The following is a 27428-nucleotide window of genomic DNA, read 5'->3' on the forward strand; positions in this document are numbered from 1 at the left end:
CGCCTTCCTGATTACCTGCTGCACCTGCAAACTAACTTTTTGGGATTCATGCACAAGGACCCCCAGGTCCCTCTGCACCTCAGCATGGTGTAATTTCTCCCCATTCAAATAATATTCCCTTTTACTGTTTTTTTTCCCAAGCTGGATGACCTCACATTTTCCGACATTGTATTCCATCTGCCAAACCTTAGCCCATTCGCTTAACCTATCCAAATCTCTTTGCAGCCTCTCTGTGTCCTCTATACAACCCGCTTTCCCACTAATCTTAGTGTCATCTGCAAATTTTGTTACACTACACTCTGTCCCCTCTTCCAGGTCATCTATCTATATTGTAAACAGTTGTGGTCCCAGCACCGATCCCTGTGAAACACCACTAATCACTGATTTCCAACCTGAAAAGGACCCATTTATCCCAACTCTCTGCTTTCTGTTCGCCAGCCAATTCTCTCTCCATGCTAATACATTTCCTCTGACTCCGCGAACACTATTTTCTGCAGTAACCTTTTGTGGCACCTTATCGAATGCCTTTTGGAAATCCAAATACACCACATCCATCGGTACACCTCTATCCACCATGCTCGTTATATCCTCAAAGAATTCCAGTAAATTAGTTAAACATGATTTCCCCTTCATGAATCCATGCTGCGTCTGCTTGATTGCACAATTCCTATCTCGATGTCCCGCTATTTCTTCCTTAATTTTCAGATTTGCAGAACCTGTAGTTTTTTTGCACTTTGCACCAAGAATGATCAATTGTAAATGAAGTTCAATGTGGACAAATCGGGACATTATGTATTGGAAGCTAAACTCAGGGCCATGTTACTCCATGGTGGGGTACCAAGAGACAAATTGAAAAGGATTGATGTGCTAACCATGTCTAACAGTATGAGGTGGCAAATGCAAGGAAATAGCATGCTGGCTTATATTGGCAAATCAGCCAAGTTGAAATCTCCCAAAGTTATGCAGAAGTTGTACAATGCTTTGGTCAGCCCCAAACTTGAAAACTTTGCACAGTACTGATTGCCACAACATTAGGGGGGCATCCAAACTATAAAAGCAGGGGAGAGCAATCATCAATATTAAAGGGAAAAACTATGAGGAACAAATTGATAAGCTAGGGTGCTGCAACCACATAAAATGGTGGCTCAGAGGGGGTCCAATAGCTACAAATGATACTAAACTATATGAGAAAGGAAAAACATACATCTATGTAGCGCCAATCACATCCTCAAGATGTCCCATTGCACTTCACAGCCAATGAATTACAGGTGCTGTTTCTTAGACAAAAAAGTAGCCTGTAAAGTCTGTGAGCTTGTAATGTTTGTAGCTCCACACTATGGATGTGGACGTATTGTGTACTGCAACTACAGAGTTAATAATAAACAGAACCAGGAGGATTCCGACAGAGCTGCCTGCCATGTTAGAAGCTATGTGTGCTTGTGCTCTGTGAATATATCACATTTGGTGATGAGATGGGATTTTTCGGATAATTTAAAGCTGAAATTTTGTTGGTGAAGGATTTAGCCAGCCGACAGAGAGACTTTGGAAGCTTCTGTCTTTGGAAAAAGCTACAAAATCTGAGGTAAAATACAGCACACGGTGTGAACAGCTAGAAATTAAAATGGCAGCACCCGCAAGTGAAATGGGACATTTGGGTGAATATAGACACGACAGGGAACATTTTAAAGCATACGTGGATTGGCTAGAAATGTATTTCACTTCAAATAACATAGTCAAAGTTCCAGAGAATGCAGTCCAGAATCAGGTGATATTGAAACGTAAGAAAGTGATCTTTTTATCTGAAGCGGGTCCGGCATTGTATGAAACGCTGGTAAATCTGCTTGTGCCTGATGAGCCAAAGGACACAACGCTTAAAGAGATTTTAACAAAGCTGGAGCAGCACCATAAGAAATTACCATTAGAAATTGCTGAAAGCTATCATTTCTGTATCTGGAATCAAAAGATTGATGAAAGTATCAGTGATTACATTGTAGCATTAAAAAAGCTATCTATTCACTGTAATTTTGGAAACTTTCAAAACTGAGCATTGTGGGATCGTTTTGTTTGTGGGGTGAAAAATGATGCGATCGGAAGAAAGTTATTGACAACGGATAACTTGGCTTTTGAGCTTGCTTGTCAGATAACGAGGTTGATGGGCATGGCCGATCAATATTCCTGAGAATTTCATAATAATTACGGTCGTCGGTCAACTGAGGTGAACCGCCTGCAGATTCAAAGTAAAAGGCAGTGCGGGTCCAGAGTCTCAGAAACTGGAAATTATAACAGAGCATCAAAGTCGTGTTATAGGTGCCCGGGACAATACATTGCTCAAAGTTGTCCATATGTGAAGGCAGAGTGTTTCTTCTGCAGAAAGACTGGGCATCTTGCCGACTGAAGGGTAAACCAGCTTTCAAAGCTATGAGTCCAGCATTCAAAGCTATGAGTAGAAATCCCCAGAGACTACATAGCATGGAAGAACAACAACAGGACAAGGAGATGTTAGAGTTACACGTCATCAGGAGCACGAGGTTAATGGACAGCGATTCAAAAAGTATTAAAATCCACATAGAGGTTGCGGGATTCAAGATACCAGTGGAAATCGACATGGGTGCATCTGTGAGTGTAGTACCGGAGTCGCGACACCTCGACAAATTGGGGGATTTCCCATTGGAGAAAGCCAAGATAGAACTGCAAGGCTACTTAGGAGAGAAAATTCCTGTGGTAGGTCGTATCACCGTACCGGTGAAATATAAGGATCAATTTCAGAACTTGCCTCTAATAATAGTGAAAGAAGACAAGCCTACCTTATTAGGAAGAAATTGGTTGAGCTCACTGAAGCTGGATTGGAGTGAGATTTGCATCAACGGATGATGTTATCAAGAAGTATCCGAAGGTGTTCTGCGATCCAAGGCTTCAAGGCGAGTGTCAAGGTACAGAAAGATGCTGGATCGGTTTACTACATGCCATGTTCCGTACCATATGCACTCAAGGAGAAAGTTGAGCAAGAACTAAAAAAACAAGAGACTGAGAACATTATTTGTAAGATAGAGAGATGTAATTGGGCTACACCCATTGTTGTTGTACCTAAGTCTGATGGTAAGGTAAGATTGTGTGGTGATTATAAAGTAACCGTAAACCAGGTTCTAGAGGGTAATCTCCCCAATACATTGCCAAATATAAAAGATTTATTCACAACACTGATAGGTGGTCAGATTTTCTCAAAACTGGATCTTACGAATGCCTACTTACAGTTTGAACGAGATGAGGAGTCCAAGTCATGCTTGACTATAAATACTCATCTAGGCCTGTATCAATTTAATAGGCTACTGTTTGGAGTGTCTTCCACCCCTGCCATATTCCAAGGGGTGATGAACCAGATTTTGCAAGGTATTGAAGAGGTAGTATGTTATTTGGATGACATACTAATTTCAGCACCAAATAGGCAAATTCATAATAACATTGAATTAAGTCCTCAAATGGCTAGAGAAGCACAGAGTACGAGTGTCTGCTCGTAAGTGTGAGTTATTTAAAAACTAAGTGGAGTACTTAGGGTACAGACAAAGATTGTTTACATCCAACCATGGGAAAGCTGGATGCAATCAGAAATGCACCCACTCATAAGAATGTCACTGAACTTCGTTCATTCTTGGGTCTTTTGAACTATTATGGGAAGTTTCTACCAAATTTGGTTACAGTATTACAACCACTGAATGAACTATTGAAAAAACAGGTCCATTGGAAGTGGTCAGAAGAATGCGATACAGCATTCAAGGAGTGTAAAAGCAAATTGGTAGATTGCACCATGTTAGTTCACTATGACGTGTCTAAGGAGATTAAGCTAGCATGTGATGCCTCTCCATATGGAGTTGGGGCAGTGATCTCTCATGTATCACGTAGTGGGGAGGAAAGACCAATTGCTTTTGCTTCACGGACTCTCAGTGCCAGTGAGAGTAATTATGCACAAATTGAAAGGGAATCTTTGGCATTAATTTTTGGGGTCAAGAAGTTTCACAAATACTTGTATGGTCGTAAGTTTACCATCGTTACGGACCATAAGCCCCTAACAGCAATCCTCCATCCAAAGTCCCCGGTTCCAAGATTAGCTGCAGCCCGAATGCAGAGATGGGCTTTGATTTTGTCAGCATAAATATGTGATATTGAATACAGACGATCAGCTGATCACAGTAATGCTGATGCAATGTCTAGATTGCCTTCTCCATCACAAGTTACACCCGATAGGGAAGAAGTGTTTTATTTTTCATACATTGATGAACTGCCAGTCACAGCTGAAGAGATTGGTAGAGCAACCAAACGTGACCCAGTGATGTCAAAGATGTATGATTATATTGCAAATGGATGGCCAAACCATGTAACAGACAAAGATATTCATCCATTCTTCATTCGAAGGAATGAATTATCAGTCGATAAAGATTGTCATGTGGGGTGCAAGAGTGGTTATACCAAATAAATTCAGGTCCAAATTATCAGCACACCTCCATGACCAGCACCTGGGAATGTGCTTGACCAAGAGCTTTGCATGCAGTTTTTTATGGTGGCCAGGTCTTGATAAAGATATAGAGTACATCGTGAGTCAATTACAGCCATGGAAATGGCCTCCCAGGGTGTGGCAAAGGCTACAGATTGATTTTGCTGAGTTAGAAGGACAACAATTGTTCATTGTGATTGATAGCCATTCGAAGTGGGTTGAGGTGTTTCCAATGTGGAAAATAACAACAAATAAAACATTCGACATTTTGCGAAGGTTATTTTCTTCATTTGGCCTCCCTGAAGAAATTGTTTTGGATAATGGACCACAATTTTATTCCAAAGAATGTGTACAGTTCACGAGCAAAAATGGTGTGAAACATACCACCCTGCTTCGAATGGTGCAGCAGAACGCACTGTACAAATTGTGAAACGTGACCTCATAAAACAAGTGTTGGATCCAAATCCAAAGAAACGACAGTTGTCATTGGATCACAAGTTGACTAATTTTTTGATTACGTATCGTAATACTCCTCGCACAACTACTGGTAGAACACCAGCAGAGTTGCTTCTCAAACGACAACCATGAACCAGATTCTCGTTGTTAAAACCAAATGTGGCACAGTCTGTAGAAGAGACACAATTAAGACAGAAGGAGAATCAAGATAGAGGCAGAGTAAAAGAGAGATGTGTGAAATTAAACCAGAAGGTGAGAGTGAAGAACCATCACCATAAATGGGTAAAGTGGTTACTAGGAAGAGTGGTGAAGATATGATGTCCTCGCACATATTTGGTCAAGATGTTTGACAAGGACAGGTTAGGTTTGTTCATATTGATCATATTTTACCTACAGGCATGGAAGGAGTTGAAGGTGGGAATGATTCAATTATTTCTGACTCATCAGATAGTTTTGATATACCAGTAGCATATCCTACATCTGTTGTACTGGAAACAAATCCAAGAGAAAATCAGAATATAAGTCTGAGTCCGAGTGAGGAAAACAAACAGCCTGAAGTTAGAGTGAGCTCAAATGAAAATCAAGGAAACTCTGTGGAGGAAAACGTTCCTCAGGATGAGCCTCGAAGGAGTTTAGATTCGACACCAATTTTGGAAGATTCTGTTTGAGAGCGAAGGTATCCTCTTCGAAATAGAAAATAAGTAGTTCAGTTAAATTTGTAAATATGGAAAAAATAAGTCTATATCCTGTGTTATGTATAAACATGCAAGTTATGTATGATGTTGTAAGAATAATTTCTTCATTAAGGAGGGAGAAGTGTAATGTCTGTAAGCTTGTAATGTTTGTAGCTCCACACTGTGGATGTGGCCGTATTATGCACTGCAACTACAGAGTTAATAATAAACAGAACCAGGCATATTCCGGAGGCTTCTGACAGAGCTGCCTGCCATGTTAGAAGCTGTGTGTGCTTGTGCTCTGTGAATATATCACATAGCCAATTTGCATACAAAGTCCCACAAACAAAAAAGAAGCCAGATGACTAGCTAATCTGTTTGATAGTGCTAGTTGAGAGATGAATGTTGGCCAGGAGACCAGGAGATGCCCCTGCTCTTCTTAGCCAGTCTATTAATGAAACCATCATTCATGCTTTTGTCACCTCTTCTTGTAATACTCTTCTTGATGGCCTCCCAACCTCTGTAAACTTTATCTCATCCTAAACTCCGCTACCTGTATTCTAACCCTGCTTTCCAGCCATCACTGTCCTCTCTCAACTACATTGGCACCTAGTTCTTCATCGAGCTATACTTGCCATAGAAGGTGTGCAACAAAGGTTCACCAGACTGATTCCTGGGTTGTACTACGAGGAGAGATTGAGTAGACTAGGCCTATATTCTCTAGAGTTTAGAAAAATGAGTGGTGATCGCATTGAAGCATACCAAATTCTTACAGGGCTTGACAGGGTAGATGCAGGAAGGATGTTTCCTCTGGCTGGAGAGCCTAGAACCCGGGGTCACAGTCTCAGAATAAGGGATCAACCATTTAGGACTCAGATGAGGAGAAATTTCTTCACTCAGAGAGTGGTGAATCTTTGGAATTCTCTACCCAAGAGGGCTGTGGAGGCTCAGTCATTGAGCATATTCAAGACAGAGATCATAGATTTTTGGATATTAAGGGAATCAAGAGATATGGGAATAGTGCAGGCAAGTGGAGTTGAGGTCTATGGAGCATCCTCCTCTGTTTTGGATGCCCCCAAAAGTACACCACCATCCTCCGCCTGCTCCATGACGACATGCAGGCTGTGATCCTTACCAATAGATTCATCACAGACCCAATCCACATCCGGACCGGGGTCAAGCAGGGCTGCATCATCGCCCCAACCGTCTTCTCAATCTTCCTCGCTACCATGCTCCACCTCACAGTCGACAAGCTCCCCACTGGAGTGGAATTAAACTACAGAAGATCAGCCATGATTTTATTGAATGGCGAAGCAGGCTCAAGGGGCCAAATGGCCTGTTCCTGCTCCTATTTCATGTTCTAATGTTCTCTGACAATGCAGCACTTCTGAAAACTGACTGAAGTGCTGGCAAGTGTCAAGTCCCGGATTGGAGCTTGAACCCGTCACCTTTTGTCTCAAAAGTGAGATTCCCATCACTGGGGTAAACTGATAGCGAAAGTCAACCCCAAACAATACTCAGATATGTTGGGCAGTATGCATGCCGAGTTGTAAAACTGTCAAAAGCTGAGCGGCAGCTTCAAAAAGCTGACGCAGCAAGAAAAACAGAGTTTACCACAGCAGTGGATTTTGAACTTTAATGGGGACTGGAGTGCTGAATGTATGAGATTTACTCTCTAATTGGACCTGGGAGAACCCTAGAAAATTCTGATTTTGACTCTTTATTTGAAGCATTCTCTTGTCATTTTTGGGGACCACTGTAATTCTGCCTTTTAAGCAGAAAATAATTTCTCATTGAAAGGTTACAAATATTAAAAATTTGAAAATAAAAGTACTTGTAGGAACTTAGAGTAGCCTTTATAATATATTAATTCTGATCCCAGATACATGGGTTTGGTTTTCATCTATACTGGCTGGGCAAGAATTATTACCTGAGCGGCAAACAGTGAGCGGGGGGAAGGGATGGCAGGGAAGGTTGGTGTGGGGCGGGGGGAGAACTGTAAGCTGATAAGAGGCCACCTGATTTTCCTTATATTCATCTAAATTGAGGTAAAATCTGGCAGGTGCCATTACAGGTGTGCAATCCACTCTGCCTGATTGTCCAATCTGTGCACTGCCAGAACAATGCTTTATGGCCAGATATAGATGAGCATCTATAAATGAGGCTATGCTGCTTTAATTATTTTTAAAAACAGCCTTCATTTTTACATAGCTTCAGGAGGTTGCAAGGGTACGTCAATATAACTGAAACAAAACTGTAGAACTGAGTTCTGATAAAGGATCATTCCCAAACATGTATGTGTCTTTTTCTCTTTAAGATGCTGATTAACTTGTTGTGCTTATAAAATATTTTACATCATGAAGCTAGACATCGGGATAGAATTTGCGGTCGGAAGCTTCCCACAGGCAGATGCCTCCGACCTGCAAAAAATCTACGAACTTACCTGATGGTCCAGGAGGTTCGTAGATTCGTGCTCGTGGGTCTCTCCGGGTACACATGGGCCTCCCAGAGGCGCATGTAGTTCACAAGCGCCCTGGGATCACATTCGCCGATAAATGAAGGGGATTCCCATTCATAATTATGGTGATTCCATTTGTACAGAATCATCATAAGTATGAATGGGAATCACTTAAAAAATACACAAACACATGAAATAAAAAAATTACATATTTAAAATGAATTAAAATACCATTTAATTAAATATTTTAAACAAAAATTTAATGTTTTGAATTTTTCAATATGTTTTAACAGGGCTAAAATAAACTTACCTTATTGTACAGGGTTTTTAATCTATAAATTAGTAATAAAATTTTATTTTTCTATTTTTAAAAACTCTTACTCTGGTAAAAGCAGGCATTATGCGAATGCCCTTTTCTTCCGGATGCAGGCGATCTGTCAGGAGGATTTCTAAACCCAGAACTTGCGGGGCCTCTATGGGCGAGTGCGCACCTCCTACGCACCCATAGGAGTCCCAAATTCAACCCCATTACTGCTGGTAATAAAAGCATACGAATATTTAAACATTTATATGACATTCCTTGGTCTTCTGTTGTAACAGAGGGGTTAATGTATGTAAATTAAATGGGTCAATGCCTTCCATTAAAATAGCAACAGAGGAAACAGGTTAATCATTCATCTGTTATTATCAGGTATGGTAATTTCTGGTTCTTATTGCTTTTTTAACCCTATCTATAAGGTTTATTTTCCTGCTCTGTTAATAAAACTATTGCAAACTTCAATCATTTAAAAAACTAAAATGCGCTAAGAACATGAAGGCTGATTTTAACTAGCCAAAGTCAGCATTAACAAGATGGTAATGGACTCAAAATGGGGTCGCAAGGCTTAGCATCCGGTTAATGCCACCAATCCAGCCACTCCCATTTTGAAAGGGCTTTCCCTTGGGCAACTGGAGCACCCACCTGTCAAAGGACTTCTTTATTATGTACATGTCGTTTCTATGATGTAGTTAGGACCCCAATTGCAATTTTAAGGGACATATGGGCAGAGCATGCACCACGTACGCTCCACCCATGTGTCCTGGCACTGAGCAGTCTAACCACTTAAAGGGATTGCTGCTGGCCTTTCTATAAACACCCCAAACATTGCTGCCAGCCCAGCTCACCCCTCCCCTCCACCTCCCACTGCCCAGGACCACGTGTGAGCTGCCACAACATGTAAGCCACCCAGTATTCTAACAGGCTGCAGCAGAATGCTCAAACAAGGCTTGCAGCTCACTGGCGGCATGGAAGTGAGACCCGGGTCTCAAAATGGCTCGGGCCTCCTGCCATTAGGAGCGGATGGGCGGCTGGCGTGTTTCGCCGGTCGACTGGTCGAAAGTTAAAATCTCCCCCACGTGGCCCTGAATTGTTTGTATTGTAGGAGACCTGTCTAACTACCTCCAGATTGGGATTTTCCATCTACTTTATTCTTATTGATTATTAATGTTGTTGCTCACATTTCCCTGTGGATGTTGACCTCTCTAATATGGATGGTGTTGCACTTTGATAAAGCAACCTTCACTGTGAGTGTGTAAACAAATTGAAAACAACTTCCAAAGTTACAGGACATAGCTGGGTCAGTACAAACAGATCAATTGTCTGCATCTCTACTCCATACATCATAGTAGTACAGGATCTTAAAATCCCAAATATGGGCATCTCAGTATCATTATTTAAATTAAGTAAAACTCATCTCATTACAACCACAGTCCCTATTTTGTTTCTAAACTCTGGCAATTTGCCTGCATTAATGGGATTTTTGGTGAAGTGACATCAGCGGAGCAGGAATAGCTCCAAGGAATTTTCCAGCTCACATTTCCAAGAAGCTTCTGAAACTTGTTTTGAAGAAAATAAACATTGACAATACAACTGTCAGGCCCAGTCAAGAAATGTCCTTTGAGGAAAATGGAAAGCTTTTAACAGCTGCATTTTAGCAGCTTACTTGTCATATATAACTTCTTTTGGGAAAACACTAAATAAATATACCAGTAATTCGCAGAAATCTTCAGTTCACCTAAATACACAATAGTTATAATGTAGAAACAGGCCACTGAGCTCAACCAGTCCATGTCAGTATTTATCATCCATGTAAGCAAATATTTCATCAAATTTATCAAACTTGTTCCTTATCCCTTCAACCACCTATCCAATTTAATCTTGAATACGGACATAATTTTCGACCTCAAACACTAACCTTGGAAGTGGAAAGTGAAATGTACAGTCTCACAACTTTCTGTGTGAAGAAGTTACTCCTGCCCTCAGTTCTAAATCTCTTTAATCTTATCAAAGTCACAAATTACATCCTATGTGACTGTGACCGTGGTAAACTATCCCCCTCACGGGTTTCAACCTGTCTGCAGCTTTTGACATGATTGACCACTCCACCCTCCTCCGTCGTCCAGCTGGTTGGGACTGCACTCGCCTGGTTCCATTCTTATCTGTCCAGTCATAGCCAGAGAATCACCTGCAATGGCTTCTCTTCCCACTCCCTTTTCATTACCTCTGGAGTCCACCAAGCATGTATCCTTGGTCCCTTCTTATTTCTCATCTACATTCTGTCCCTCAGCAACATCATCCGAAAACACAACGCAAAATTCTACATTTTCGGTGACAACACCCAGCTCTATCTCACCACCAGTTCTCTCGACACCTCCACTGTCTCTAATTTCTCACACAGCTTGTCCGACATCCAGTACTGAATGAGCAGAATTTTCCTCCAGCTAAATATTGTGAAGACCGAAGCCATTGTTTTCAGTCCCCGTCATCAACTCCGTTCACCAGCCACCAACTCCATCTCTCTCTCTGGCAACTGTCTGAGGCTGAACCAGACCATTTGCAACCTTGGTGTCATATTTGACCCTGAAAGGAGCTTACAACCATGTATCTGCTCTATCACCAAGAGCACATACTTTAACCTTGAGCATCAACTCATCTGCTACTGAAACCCTCACCCATGCTTTTCGTACCTCAAGACCTGACTATTCAATCGTACCCCTGGCTGGCCTCCCATTTTCCATAAACTCGAGCTTATCCAAAGCTCTACTGCCCATATCCTATCTCACACCATGTCCGGTTCACCCATCACTCGTGTTTGTTGACCTATATTGACTCTCAGTCCGGCAATGCCTCAATTTTAAAATTGTCATCCTTGTTTTTAAATCCCTCCATGGCCTCACCCTTCCCTATCTCTGTAACCTACAGCCCTCCGAGATCGCTACTCCTCCAATTCTGGCCTCTTACGCATTCCCTGTTTGAATTGCTCCACCACTGGTAGCCGTGCCTTTAGCTGCATAGGCCCTAAGCTCTGGAAGTCCCTCTCTAAACCTCTCCAATCCTCCTTTAAGACGCTCCTTAAAACCTACCTCCTCGACCAAAATTTTGGTCATCTGTCCTAATATCTTATGTGGCTCGGTTTCAAGATTTGTTTGGTAATGCTCCTGTGAAGTGCCATGGAATGTTTTACTATGTTAGCAGTGCTATACAAATGCAAGTTCTTGTTGTATCTATGGCCTCTTGTTCTTAACCTGCTCTGTTCCTATCTACCCCATCCATCCTTTCATAATTGTAAACACTTCTATCATATCATCCCGTAATCTACTTTGCTCTTATGCCACAATTTTTCGAGCCTTTCCATGTATTTTTATTTCTTCATACCAGGCAGTATCCCAGTGAATCTTTTTATATAGAGTCATGATTATATCATTGCTTTTATATTGTATACTCCTCGAGATAAAACCGAGAATTCTATTAGCTTTTTATGCAGCCTAATTAACCCAAGGTGCTGCCTTCAATGCCGTGTGAACCTATAATCCCAAATTCCTCTGCTTTTCCACAACACTGAACCTGCTTCCAGTCAGAGTATAATTACTGCTATTGTTTTAACCAAAATGGATCACCTCACACTCACTGAGAATATTTTTACTCTTCTTAATTGCCAATTATGAAATTAAATAATAGAAACTTGGAAAATAGGTGCAGGAGTAGGCCATTCGTCCCTTCGAGCCTGCACCACCATTCAATAAGATCATGGCTGATCATTCCCTCAGTACCCCTTTCCTGCTTTCTCTCTATACCCCTTGATCCCCTTAGCCGTAAGGGCCATATTTAACTCCCTCTTGAATATATCCAATGAACTGGCATCAACAACTCTCTACGGCAGGGAATTCCACAGGTTAACAACTCTCTGAGGGAAGAAGTTTCTCCTCATCTCAGTCTTAAATGGCCTACCCCTTATCCTAAGACTGTGTCCCCTGGTTCTGGACTTCCCCAACATCGGGAACATTCTACCCGCATCTAACCTGTCCCGTCCCATCAGAAACTCATAAGTTACGATGAGATCCCCTCTCATCCTTCTAAACTCCACTGTATAAAGGCCCAGTTGATCCAGTCTCTCCTCATATATCAGTCCAGCCATCCGGGAATTAGTCTAGTGAACCTTCGCTGCACTCCCTCAATAGCAAGAACGTCCTTCCTCAGATTAGGAGACCAAAACTGAACACAGTATTCCAGGTGAAGCCTCACCAAGGCCCTGTACAACTGTAGTAAGACTTCCCTGCTTCTATATTCAAATCCCTAGCTATGAAGGCCAACATACCATTTGCCTTCTTCACCACCTGCTGTACCTGTATGCCAACTTTCAATGACTGATGAACCATGACACCCAGGTCTCGTTGCACCTCCCCTTTTCCTAATCTGCTGCCATTCAGATAATATTCTGTCTATGCGTTTTTGCCCCCAAAGTGGATAACCTCACATTTATCCACATTATACTGCATCTGCCATGCATTTGCCCACTCACCTAACCTGTCCAAGTCACCCTGCAGCCTCTTAGCCTCCCCCTCACAGCTCACACCGCCACCCAGTTTAGTATCATCTGCAAACTTGGAAATATTACACTCAATTCCTTCATCTAAATCATTAATGTATATTGTAAAGAGCTGGGGTCTCAGCACCGAGCCCTGCGGCACTCCACTAGTCACTGCCTGCTATTCTGAAAAGGACCCATTTATCCCAAATCTCTGCTTCCTGTCTGCCAACCAGTTCTCTATCCACGTCAGTATATTACCCCCAATACCATTGCTTTGATTTTGCACACCAATCTCTTGTGTGGGACCTTGTCAAAAGCCTTTTGAAAGTCCAAATACACCACATCCACTGGTTCTCCCTTGTCCACTCTACATCCAGAAGATTTGTCAAGCATGATTTCTCCTTCATAAATCTATGCTGACTTGGACTGATCCGGTCACTGCTTTCCAAATGCGCTGCTATTTCATCCTTAATAATTGATTCCAACATTTTCCCCACTACTGATGTCAGGCTATGATTACCCGCTTTCTCTCTCCCTCCATTTTTAAAAAGTGGTGTTACATTAGCAACCTCCAGTCCATAGGAACTGATCCAGAGTCGATAGACTATTGGAAAATGATCACCAATGCAACCACTATTTCTAGGGCCACTTCCTTAAGTACTCTGTGATGCAGACTATCAGGCCCCGGGGATTTATCGGCCTTCAATCTCATCAATTTCCCTAACACAATTTCCCGCTTAATAAGGATATCCTTCAGTTCCTCCTTCTAACTAGACCCTCGGTCCCCTAGAATCGAACAAATATGACAGCTTTTTAAAGGGGAACAACTAATAAAACCCAAAACATAAGAAACAAAGAAAACATATCAAATTCAATCAGAATATTATTACCCAAGTCGCTCTACACTGCATTCTAGTCTGGAAGCATTACTTGCTCAAGTTTGTGCACAACTAACAATTGAAGAAAGTAATATCAGATTGATTGATTGATTGAATCAGCCGTACGTCCCATCATCCAACCAATCTGGCTGTTTGATACTGACAACCTCCAATTCCAGTGTCAAAATTGTGTTTTTTATTTGAAAATCTTGACAAACTTACTTAGAACACAAGAACATAAGAACATAAGAATTAGGAACAGGAGTAGGCCACCTAGCCCCTCGAGCCTGCTCTGCCATTCAACAAGATCATGGCTGATCTGGCCGTGGACTCAGCTCCACTTACCCGCCCGCTCCCCGTAACCCTTAATTCCCTTATTGGTTAACAATCTATCTATCTGTGACTTGAATATATTCAATGAGCTAGCCTCAACTGCTTCCTTGGGCAGAGAATTCCACAGATTCACAACTCTCTGGGAGAAGAAATTCCTTCTCAACTCGGTTTTAAATTGGCTCCCCCGTATTTTGAGGCTGTGCCCCCGAGTTCTAGTCTCCCCGACCAGTGGAAACAACCTCTCTGCCTCTATCTTGTCTATCCCTTTCATTATTTTAAATTTTTCTATAAGATCACCCCTCATCCTTCTGAACTCCAAGGAGTAAAGACCCAATCTACTCAATCTATCATCAGTAGGTAACCCCCTCATCTCCGGAAGCAGCCTAGTGAATCGTCTCTGTACCCACTCCAAAGCTAGTATATCCTTCCTTAAGTAAGGTGAACAAAACTGCACACAGTACTCCAGGTGCGGCCTCACCAATACCCTGTACAGTTGCAGCAGGACCTCCCTGCTTTTGTACTCCAACCCTCTCGCAATGAAGGCCAACATTCCATTCGCCTTCCTGATTACCTGCTATACCTGCAAACTAACTTTTTGGGATTCATGCACAAGGACCCCCAGGTCCCTCTGCACCGCAGCATGCTGTAATTTCTCCCCATTCAAATAATATTCCCTTTTACTGTTTTTTTTCCCAAGGTGGATGACCTCACACTTTCCGACATTGTATTCCACCTGCCAAACCTTAGCCCATTCGCTTAACCTATCTAAATCTCTTTGCAGCCTCTCTGTGTCCTCGACACAACCCGCTTTCCCACTAATCTTTGTGTGATCTGCAAATTTTGTTTCACTACACTCTGTCCCCTCTTCCAGGTCATCTATGTATATTGTAAACAGTTGTGGTCCCAGCACCGATCCCTGTGGCACACCACTAACCACCGATTTCCAACCCGAAAAGGACCCATTTATCCTGACTCTCTGCTTTCTGTTAGCCAGCCAATTCTCTATCCATGCTAATACATTTCCTCTGACTCCGCGTACCTTTATCTTCTGCAGTAACCTTTTGTGTGGCACCTTATCGAATGCCTTTTGGAAATCTAAATACACCACATCCATCAGTACACCTCTATCCACCATGTTCGTTATATCCTCAAAGAATTCCAGTAAATTAGTTAAACATGATTTCCCCTTCATGAATCCATGCTGCGTCTGCTTGATTGCACTATTCCTATCTCGATGTCCCGCTATTTCTTCCTTAATGATAGTTTCAAGCATTTTCCCCACTACAGATGTTAAACTAACCGGCCTATAGTTACCTGCCTTTTGTCTGCCCCCTTTTTTAAACAGAGGCGTTACATTAGCTGCTTTCCAATCCGCTGGTACCTCCCCAGAGTTCAGAGAATTTTGGTCGATTATAACAAATGCATCTGCTATAATTTCCGCCATCTCTTTTAATACCCTAGGATGCATTTCATCAGGACCAGGGGACTTGTCTACCTTGAGTCCCATTAGCCTGTCCAGCACTACCCCCCTAGTGATAGTGATTGTCTCCCTTCTCACATTCCTGTGACCAGCAATTTTTGGCATGGTTTTTGTGTCTTCCACTGTGAAGACCGAAGCAAAATTATTGTTTAAGGTCTCAGCCATTTCCACATTTCCCATTATTAAATCCCCCTTCTCATCTTCTAACATTGACTTTAGTCACTCTTTTCCGTTTTATATATCTGTAAAAGCTTTTACTATCTGTTTTTATGTTTCGCGGAAGTTTACCTTCGTAATCTATCTTTCCTTTCTTTATTGCTTTCTTAGTTATTCTTTGCTGTTGTTTAAAATTTTCCCAATCTTCTAGTTTCCCACTAACCTTGGCCACCTTATACGCATTGGTTTTTAATTTGATACTCTCCTTTATTTCCTTGGTTATCCATGCTGGTTATCCCTTCTCTTACCGCCCTTCTTTTTCACTGGAATATATTTTTGTTGAGCACTATGAAAGAGCTCCTTAAAAGTCCTCCAATGTTCCCCAATTGTGCCACCGTTTAGTCTGTGTTTCCAGTCTACTTTGGCCAACTCTGCCCTCATCCCACTGTAGTTCCCTTTGTTTAAGCATAGTATGCTCGTTTGAGACACTACTTCCTCACCCTCAATCTGTATTACAAATTCAACCATACTGTGATCACTCATTCCGATAGGATCTTTTACTCGGAGATCGTTTATTATTCATGTCTCATTACACAGGACCAGATCTAAGATAGCTTGCTCCCTTGTAGGTTCTGTAACATACTGTTCTAAGAAACAATCCCGTATGCATTCTATGAATTCCTCATCCAGGCTACCCCGTGCGATTTGATTTGACCAATCGATACGTAGGTTAAAATCCCCCATGATTACTGCCGTTCCTTTTTCACATGCCTCCATTATTCCCTTGATTATTGCCCGCCCCACCGTGAAGTTATTATTTGGGGGCCTATAAACTACGCCCACCAGTGACTTTTTCCCCTTACTATCTCTAATCTCTACCCACAATGATTCAACATTTTGTTCATTAGAACCAAGATCGTCTCTCACAACTGCTCTGATATCATCCTTTATTAACAGAGCTACCCCACCTCCTTTCCCTTCTTGTCTATCTTACTTGTGAATAAAAGCATTGAGGTCAGCTTAAAAAGATGATGGTTGGCATGTGTGGAGCAGCAGAACAAGAGTGCGTAGGTTAAGAGTTGTGAAGGGCAAATCTCGGAAATACACCAGGAAACATTTATTTAAATTGAGGTTCAACAGAGCTTGAATTGATTGCCAGATTGAGTGGTTGAGGCCAGGGCATTGGAATCATTCTGAATTGGGAAGATAGTCGGGGGCTGTTTTCAAAGGAGGAAACTAAATGGCCTGAACCTGTGTTGTGAAAAAAACACAGTTACAAACCATGAAAATGCCCTTTTATCTTATCTTTTCTACCTAATGACACATGAGGCAACCCATTTTGTCTATTGCTTCTACATCCGGATTGGCTCTGGCTTGTTTCTGTAGCAAGATCTTTGTGAATAAATTGTCAGCTTGATGAGGACTTTTTTTAATCTATTTGGTTCTTCCATAACTTTTCACGTTATTGGAAGTAGCAATTAGAATTTAGCAACATGTTTTTTTTTTAAATGACTTTTCAAATTTTACCTGATTCACTGCATTTCTTATATTTCTTCCCTCTTTTTTTTCTTTCTGACGGCATTGACTTTGTCCAGGTTGCAATTCCACAGGCACACTCTGGTTCTCCACCCAAGTACCCATTCTTTAGTCATGGTCAAAAGGTTACTGAACCATGGAGGACATGACAACAGAATCCAAATCTATTCTCTTTCAACATCCACTGTTTCCAAAAGATACCACTTGGTCGTGATGAGGAGCAGGAACCGTGGTTCATTTTTATTTCCCCACCTTCCTTGGGCATGCTGATTCCAATTATAGCACTCCAGCTTCTCCCCTAGCTGAGGTCAGATAACTTATATAGCTAATTAATCTTGTGCCCTGTTGGGCAGTTTGGCTTGGTACTACACTGATCAGTATCATCAGCTGTTGTGCTTTAGAGAGCATTTTTTTTCCTTTCACTGAACTGCCTCTGTATAAACATTACAGTAGTTAATATTATATAGCCTCCTCTGTGGTATACGATTCTATGGTTACAAGGTGCTATCTATTCTAATGGGTTATTTTATTTATTTTTCACAGGCAAATTCAAAAGTTAGTTCATGACATCAAAAAGAACGATGGTGGTATTATTGGCAAGTTTAAAAAGTAAGTTTATATTTAGTCCTAGGTAATCATAGCATTCATAAACATATGTGCTGGTCAGATTTCTGTTATAGTTCTTTGTTAAGATCATGAAATACCTAACTTCAGAATGTTTCTTTTTGCTTTAAAAAAAACTTGCTGAACAACGATCCTCATTTCAGTTTAGTTTCTCTAAATGTCAGAACATTCTCCCCAATCACTTTGAATGCATTCAATCATATAACAGTCAGCTGCCCCTCACAAGCAGCACATCCGTTTTACCTTTCAAGTAAATGAATCCATGTTCAATACCAAAACAGTTCTAAAACAATACAGCTTAATGGAGTTATGACCTTCGTGATTAAGAAAGCAGATTTATAATGTAAAATTGAAAATTATTTCATTTGCTAAATATTTTCTGTCAGTTTATTTATTATTGTTTTACTGTACTGTGCATTTCCCTGATGCCCTTCACCCCCTATTGGCAGCCGTGCTTTCAACTGTCTAGGACTTAAGTTCTGGAATTTCCTCCCTAAACCTCTCCGCTTCTATCTCTCTCTACTCCTTAAAGATGCTCCTTAAAACCTACTTCTTTGACCACATTTTGGTCACCTGTCCTGATACCTCCTTTTCGGTGTAAATTTTTGTCTTAATTATTCTCTGTGAAGCACCTTCGGATATTTTACTACATTAAAGACGTTATATAAATGCTAGTTGTTCTTGTTTATATATTGCATTATCCATTAGGAATGCAGCATTTTTTTACATATCAATGTTTGAAAGTGAAACTGTTTAGTGTAAGTTGGAGCATGTATCACGTTTACTGTATATCTGCTGCATTAATATATTTTGAAGTACGTAGTTTCATGGAAAAACATGTCAAAAATGCATTTCTTTTCAATAGCTGAAACGTTCTTAAATTCTTAGAGGGCTGTTTTATAATTCCTACCGGATTGTATGATTGCTGCTGTGTTGCATAATTGCTATTGTGTTTTATTATGGTTACAGCTTGTTGAACAGCTGCAATTCTTTTTGAAGATCGCTGTTTCGGATATGATGGAGTTGATGTTCCTCCCCTCCTCTATTTAATCCAGGTGATGCAGAAGGCACCCAAAATAGGCTTCAGCCTTTTGGTCCCGAACCCAACCATATTTCTGGATTCCAGTCATGATCGTGCCTTGCATGTGTTCCTCATGCAGGAACATCCCTTGGAATGGGCTTGTGCCCATAATTAGGGCAGGAAACGTGGCGGCTGCTGCAGTGCCGAGAGGAGAGCAGCAGCGATAATGGTCGCTGGATTTGAGACCTTCTGACTGTTATCCAAAAACAGCAGCCAAATGGTGTGTCCAGCCTAACTGATCCTCATTACTGGCTCTGATACGACATACCTAGATGTCTATAGGTGGGAGGAAGATACTTGCAGCCTCTTCACAGATTCTCCACTCTGAGGGGTGGGACGCAATTTCTGAGACCCACTTTCACTGAGCTGTATAACATTTGGGCCTCTTCCAGGCAGAGCCCCAGGAAAATGAGAGAGTGTTTTGACATCACTCCCATCTCGCCAGTATTGTAGTTGAATGTTTCAGTTGGAAGCACTCCACCCATGGCTGGGAAACCCCCAGAAGTGTGCAACAGGGATGGAGACATATTTGGCACAACAGATCTCTGCCCTTTTTTCTGCTGTTTTGTGCCTAGGAATTATACATGTGCATACTTCACCCAAGCAGTTATTAGTGTGTAAGCTTTGATGGTGAATGTTTCCATGCTGTTCAGTCATGGAGGGCATCATAGCCAGGTCAAATCCTATCGTCACCCAACATCCGCACATCTGCACTTCCAGAAGGATAACAAATGGGAAAGGAAAACTTGGCCCTTTTTTTTTGTTCTTTCCTACTCTCGGAGCACTGATGCCAATACAGCATGAATTGGGTATTGAACCTGGGACCTTGTTGATCATTATGGCTCAGTTACTCACTGTATAAACTCACCAAGCCACCAAGGCGTGCTTCTAATTAATGCAGATTACCATATAAATGTGGAGAACTTGACACTTGCAGAATTATGTAATTGTATTGTGAGTTGTGCAAATGTATGGGAATTATGAATCTGGTAGAATGTACCTTTTCTGGTGTGGGGAGGTTTGATGAAAATACCAGATTTACAAATATCAAAGGATTTTTATTTCTATATAACTAAACCAATGATAATATGATCTGTTTATCATTTTTTTTTTTCTATCCTCAATTTCTGGTTGTGAAATCTAGCCCTGGTGATTGAGGACATCATTTTGAAAGATGTAAATGTTACTTTTGACCTCTTGGGTCTTAATCCTTTAATTCCTTTTATACTGTATACACCTCACGCAGATTTCACCCACATGAGTTTTGTTTGTTCCAATCTGGCTAATTTGACAATTGCATTATGATTCTTGCTTTTTAAAATGATTATATGCAGGTTATTTCCATTTCTTGCTGAAGGTTTGGGGAAAGTTAATATTAAGAATGCTTCCAATGGGTGAGTCGGTGAGAGCAGACGATTTTCTTAATGGTTAATTCATTTTCCCTAAATCTGACAAAACCACATCCTTATTATGTGGAAAATGTATTCCTATTTAAGTTGTGTTTTGGGGTTATGCTAATAAAACGCTCATTTGCTAAGCTGTGAGCCTTTCCTCTCTAACTCATAGGTTCCAAAATGAACAAGTGGCCATGATGCGCAAAACTGGGAAAAATACATGGGATCGGTATGAGTGAACAAAGAAAGCCTCTTTTCTCTCTCCAGTGTGCTATTGAGCTTGTGTGTTAAAGTATCAGGATGTTTTTTAAAGCAGTGTATATAACAGACAACACTTAATCTGCTTGTTTGTCTTTAACTTTATTGGTACTAATGCATATTGTAAAACATGGAATAATCACAACAGTTATGTATCTTGGGGCCTATACTTTCTCATGCCCATACGTTTAAAATGATGTCAAGTTATAAATTTGGGAATAAAGCAAAAGATTTATACAGCACGCCATCTAAATATAGCAAAGTATCATATTTCCTTGAATATAGGTTTTCATTGCATTTTATTAAAGTAGACTATTGCTAATAAGAATCAGAACTACACATAGTATGATATTTTAGGGTCAACAATATGTAAGAGATTGAGTTTTACAATTAAATAGGCTGTACATTTTAGAAATAAGAGTTGTTTAAATATTGTATTTGTTTCCAGTTCCCCAGCATTAGTTCCCTCTGTCATATAGCTAGGAGGATGGTAGTATCTGAAGCACAAGTATATCCATGGTAGTATCATTGCCACTTCCTCATTGGTGAACTGCAGGTGCAAGATGGGAAATTACCCTTTTAACTATTCTCTCCTCTCTGAGATGGAGTGCTTTGCTGTGCATAGTTCTCCATCCAGGGATGTAACCAAACTGGTCATTCCATATATTAGTTGGTGGTCAGATTTGAATTCACTTGTGAGTCAGTCCTCTATTGCTGCATGCCAACAACCTTAAAAGAAAATGTAATAGATGGCTCGTTCTTTGCAAGCCCTGCTATTGAGGTTGGTGGCAGTGCTATTTTAAGATGAGGTAAAATTAAAAAATTTTAAACTGTGCTGGAAATCTTAAATAAAACCAGGAAATGTTAGAACTAAACAGAGGTTAGTCAGTATATATAAAGAGAAAAGGTGATGATATGAGCTGCTTTACATTTAGTTCTGAGCAAGCCAGAATAATAGCAAGGCTGATATTCAAGGAAATTTGGTACTTTCAGACAGGCTCTTTGGAGTTCAATAAAATGCTGGTTCTGTGGGACAGTCCTAATACATTAAGTGAAAAGAACACTCGTTTCCCAAACACTATTTTCCCAAAAGTTGAGAACCAAATCTTTTGCTGCATTTCATGAGATCACTCATGATGATGATTACAAATTTCTAGGTGTTTTTGGCTATTAAAGTTGAGTGATCATTCCTTTTGTACAATCAGAAACAAACTAACCCTGGAGAACCTAACAATGCTGTTATATTCACAGTTAATACAACAGCTAAATGTTTACCAAAAATTGACCACTTTATATATTTTATTGCCAATAGTGGGTGGGTGTACTGTTATAGGCACAAAAGCAGGCCATGGATGTATTACAGAGTATTATGTTCCAGTTTAAAACAGGTTCATTTAATTCTAGCTATTATAATATGTTAGTAGAATAAGAACATTTTGGTTAGCAACAGCTAATGGTCAGACATTTTGGTTTCGGGCACATGGTAGCCAGTTCGTCTGGCTAGTTCCTTAATGGACAATGCTATATTATATGCTGAGGAATAGTGTTTAAAGCTGTAGCACAATTCTAAAAGCTTCAGCCATTTAGATTAGTTCATGATATCTTACAATAAGACAAATGGGCCAAATAGTTTGCAGCAGTACTAAAGATATCCAGTTTACAAAATAAATGAACATTATTTACTAGTGTACTAGTATATATCACATGGTTACCAATAAGGTTAATTTGTAAATTCTAAAATTAGGTTAGCCTTGGCTCAGCGGTAACACTCTGCCTCTGAGACAGAAGATTGTGGGTTCAAGTCCCACTCCAGAGTTTTCAGCACAGTACTTCAGTACTGATGGGCCTCCAGGCTAGATCCAAGGTTGTCCCATCCTCTGTCCCTCTGTCATCGAGCTACAGTACGTGGACGACGCTTGCGTCTGCGCACACTCGGAGGCCGAACTCCAAGCCATCATCAACACCTTCACCGAGGCCTACGAAAGCATGGGCTTTACACTAAACATCCGTAAGACAAAGGTCCTCTACCAACCTGCCCCCGCCACATAGCACTGCGTCCCGTTCATTAAAATCCATGGTGGGGCCTTGGACAACGTTTTCCATACCTCGGGAGCCGACTGTCAGCAAGGGCAGACATCGATGATGAGGTCCAAAACTGCCTCCAGTGTGCCAGTGCAGCCTTCGGTTGCTTGAGGAAGAGAGTGGTAGAAGACCAGGACCTCAAATCTGGCACCAAGCTTATGGTCTACAGGGCTGTAGTGATACCTGCCCTCCTATATGACTCAGAGACGTGGATTATATACAGCTGGCATCTCAAAGTGCTGGAGAAGTACTACCAACGCTGCCTCTGCAAGATCCTGCAAATCCACTGGGAGGATAGATGCACCAACGTCAGTGTTCTCGCTCAGGCCAACATCCCCGGCATCGAAGCACTGACCACACTCAACCAGCTCCGTTGGGCAGGCCACATCTCCGCATGCCCGACACAAGACTCCCTAAGCAAGCGCTCTACTCGTAGCTCCTACACAACAAGTGAGCTCCAGGTGGGCAGAGGAAATGTTTCAAGGACTCCTTCAAAGCCTCCTTGATAAAGTGCAACATCCCCACCTCCACCTGGGAATCCCTGATCTAAGACTATCCAAAGTGGAGGAAGAGCATCCGGGAGGGTGCTGAGCACCTCAAGTCTCGTCGCCAAGAGCATGCAGAAATCAAACGCAGACAGTGGAAGGAGCGTGCGGCAAACCAGGCTCCCCACCCACCCTTTCCTTCAACCACTGTCTGCCCCACCTGTTACAGAAACTGTAATTCCCATATTGGACTGTACCACCACCTGATAACTCACTTTTCGAGTGGAAACAAGTCTTCCTCAATTTTGAGGGAATGCCTATGATGATGATCAGTACTGAGGGAGTGCTGCACTGTCTGAGGTGATGTCTTGTGGATGGCATGTTAAACTAAGGTCCTGTCTGCCCTCCTCAGGTGGACGCAAAATATCCCATTGTACCAATCAAAGAAGAGCTGGGGAGTTCTCCCAGTGTCCTGGCCAATATTTATCCCTCATCCAATACCACTGAAACAGTTTAATTGGTCATTTATCTCAATGCTGTTTGTGGGACCGTGTGTGCAAATTGACTGCCAGGTTTTCATACATTATAACAATATTTTATTGGCGGTGAAGCACTTTGGAATGTCCACTGCCGTATTTACTCTGACTTTCCATTAGGTTGCCCATACGCCTGCCTGCTAGAGCTACATTACTGTTTGAAAATCAGGATCCTATAACATAATAAGGACTCTGATGCCATTTAGAGGGATAATTGGATGGAGCATGTACATTGCACACTGTGCCCAGTTGAACTGGATGGTGAAGTGGAAGAGGTCCCAAAGACATAGAAACAGAATAATTTTTGTGGGGCTAGGCAGACTAATGTGGGCTGCTGGCATCCTGGGCTTCTCGCTCTCCATTAACTGCCCTCCCCGCACCCCCCTCCTCCCCGCCAATCCTCTTCCTGGTCCTACCTTTCTCCCTACATTCCTTCTGCCAGCCTGGACAGCCTCTGGGCCATCCGATTTTGTGCTGGTTGGGCGCTGGTGAGCTGCAGCGGGATGCCCATTCGGTGTGTGCATCTTGCCAGTACCATGGTAATAGGGCCAGGCCCTCAATATGGACCAGGTCTCCGTTCAGCAGGAAGTGGCGACCTCGCCTGCCCAATGCCCACCTGTTCCATGTCTGGAGTTAAAATCTACCCCAAATTTTCTTGAAGGCACACCAGAGATTTGTAAGGATGTGTATATAACTGTAAAATCTGTTACTCTAACAAAAGTGGTTCTTTTTACTTACATACCAGGTGCTTTTCGAAGAGCTAATTTTACTGGCATGAACTTTCAAAGTGAACCAAATACCGTAATGCTTCTGGCATGCATGCACTAACTTGGAGTAACTCTTAGCTCTGGATGATCCCTTGTGCATGTTGTACTGAAACCACTAACAATTTGAAGTTCCACACTCCCAGATGTTAGCCTTTTGTCTTGATCACTCCTGCATTCATTTTTCTTTTGATATTTGCAGATTCACAAAACATGCCCCACCCTCTGTTCCTCAAAGAGATTACTCAGGTAAAGTTGTGTATAAAGCACATTGCTATAAATTAAAACAGATAAGAAGATGTGTTTTCATATATGGCTGAATGAGAGAGAACATACAAAGAAAGAAAGAAAGACTTGATTTATATAGCGCCTTTCACGACCACCAGATGCCTCAAAGCGCTTTACAGCCAATGAAGTACTTTTTGGAGTGTAGTCACCATTGTAGTGTGGGAAACGTGGCAGCCAATTTGCGCACAAGCAAGCTTACATAAACAGCAATGTGATAATGACCAGATAACCTGTTTTTTTTTTATTATGTTGATTGAGGGATAAATATTGGCCAAGACACCAGGGATAACTCTCCTGCTCTCTTCGAAATAGTGCCATGGGATCTTTTACGTCCACTTGAGATAGCAGACGGGGCCTCGGTTTAACGTCTCATTCGAAAGACAGCACCTCCGACAGTGCAGCAATCCCTCAGTACTGCACTGGAGTGTCAGCCTAGATTTATTGTGGGACTTGACCCCACAACCTTCTGACTCAGAGGCGAGTGTGATACCCACTGAGCCACAGCTAACATAAATATATAGTTAACAGAGAACAGTAGATAGTTAACTACTTTAGTTTTGTCGAGATAAATTCCAGAAATCTTCAGGACCATTGTCCATGGGCATAGCAAAATATCTGCCTGGATATGTATCACAACTCTGAAGATTAGGGAATATTAGGAATGAGATTTACGATTTAAAAAAAGTGGAGACTGATTGAACATATAGACCTATATTTATTTTTGAGTGAAACACATTAAAATATAAGTTTGTTTCATTGCAAGTGAGTGACACTTGACAGGTGATCCTCCAACCTAAAAGTGCAAAATGTCTTCAGTTGCTTTTGGAAGAATGTTGGCTGATTTGGAATGGATACTACTTTGTCATAAGTTTATTGTGAAACGAATTGAATGTTAATTAAAGTCTTTCAATTCAAACCAAGTGCAGTTTAGCTGCTCGGCTGAAAATGAAACTGCAGATTTCCAGATATGTTAAACTTTGTAAAACAGCTGTAAGTTTTTAATGTGGAGTATTATAAAGTAGGATTGAAGAAACCTCCTTGCTATATTCAGCATAAAGTTATCTTGTTATACCGCATGTTATTTTGGAATTGAAGTCATCCACCAGAAATGAAAAGATTAATGTGTTGATCAAAAATCAGGCCATGTAATAATATTACAACACACCTGTCACACTCTAAACCTAAATGAATTGGCACAGAAATTGCGTATACCAATGACCTTGGCAGTTATTACAGCGAGGGTACTAGGCCCGCCCTGAATTTATTTTTTACAGATTCTCTAGGGTCCCCTTTGTAATCAATAAATAAAAATTAATTCAAGCTTCATACTTCAGAGGTTCAGGCTATGATCCTGGCCTTGATATCCAAGTGGTGCCCATTTCTAACTATTGACTGGCCACTACACTTGGTCTCCCGATGCATCCTATTGCTGATTATATGCTGGGTCCTTCCCTCTGAGGACCAAGCATGTGAAAACTCCTGTTTGAAGTCCCCACACCTAGCTCTGCACCCTCCTGCATCTCTCGTTGTAATGCGCATGTAGAAGCTTTACAAGCCCAACGGGAACTCCCATACAAGCAGAAGTAAATTGGAACGGTCAAGAATAGTCGTTGAGTATATTCAAGGCTGAGATATAGATTTTTGAACTCTAGAGGAATCAAGGGATATGGAGATCGGGCAGGAAAGTGGAGTTGGGGTTCATGATCAACCATGATTTTATTGAATGGCGGAGCGGGCTCGAGGGGCGGAATGGCCTACTCTTGCTTCTATTTCTTATGTTCTTATGTTATTAATGTTCATACTTTATTTAATTACTTATTTTACCACAAGGGCCAAACAGCTAAACTTTGCCATTTGCTTTATTTGTAATTCAGATGGTTAAAAACTGAGCTTTCTGACCACTGATTTTCCTTTTCTCAATGGATCATCAATAAAATGAAAGGGTAACCCCACATTAAATACCTTCTCAAAAATTCAAATCTTAGCTCCTAAATCTTGCCAATTTTATTTTACAAATTATTCCAAATTAAGTTATATAAACATTTATTTATGTACATTTATATATACACTCTCAAATTAGATCATAACCCACTCAGTTCTCCATTCTTTCTCCTATTTTTTAAATTAGAAGGTGCTGAAGGATCAGAGGGCGGACGATGGTCTGACAATGAATTTGTAAGTGTTTAAAAGTGTTCGATTGAAATGTTGATGCTATAATACAACACTTCTACTGAGAGGTTTTCTAATGTTGTAATAGTTGTAGTAATGGATACATTTAAATAAGAGATTATTTTGTTTCAAATATTACTTCAATTAGATTTTTCTTAATTTTTAATTTATTTTAAAAATTATGGTGTTTATTACAGTTTTTAAAACTCAACGCCCCCTAGTGGTGCCCAGGTGGTAAAGCTGTATGGGGTCTGCGGCTTCTCGACATGCTGAAGAAAACCATGTTAAAAAACGTGAACAGAATAGTTAAAAAACATGATCCAAATTTTACTTGCTACCAGTTTTGCCGCTGCTAAGAAAATACAGCCAAAACAATGACAATGTCAATCTTTAGTAAACTTCTATGTTCAGTTTAATGTTTTTTATTAAACATTTTGGACAAT

The 27428-nt window shown here is 41.1% G+C and overlaps 1 protein-coding gene across 5 annotated transcripts in view; it reads left to right on the top strand.

The window, feature by feature from the left end:
- The window catches only part of blnk (B cell linker), a 259070-nt gene that overhangs the window by 138673 nt on the left and 92969 nt on the right, over positions 1-27428 (top strand). For 4 of the 5 annotated variants that reach the window (XM_070875034.1, XM_070875037.1, XM_070875036.1 and 1 more), the window contains 4 exons: positions 17848-17913; positions 20576-20632; positions 24731-24777; positions 26945-26991. In XM_070875034.1, coding sequence (XP_070731135.1) covers positions 17848-17913; positions 20576-20632; positions 24731-24777; positions 26945-26991 — 217 coding nt within the window. Of the gene's footprint in view, positions 1-17847; positions 17914-18897; positions 18984-20575; positions 20633-24730; positions 24778-26944; positions 26992-27428 lie in introns of all 5 variants that reach the window. The other variant, XM_070875038.1, reaches the window with a different exon arrangement.

This window comes from Pristiophorus japonicus, chromosome 3, assembly GCF_044704955.1.
Source record: "Pristiophorus japonicus isolate sPriJap1 chromosome 3, sPriJap1.hap1, whole genome shotgun sequence".
In the NCBI taxonomy this organism is placed as follows: Eukaryota; Metazoa; Chordata; class Chondrichthyes; family Pristiophoridae; genus Pristiophorus; species Pristiophorus japonicus.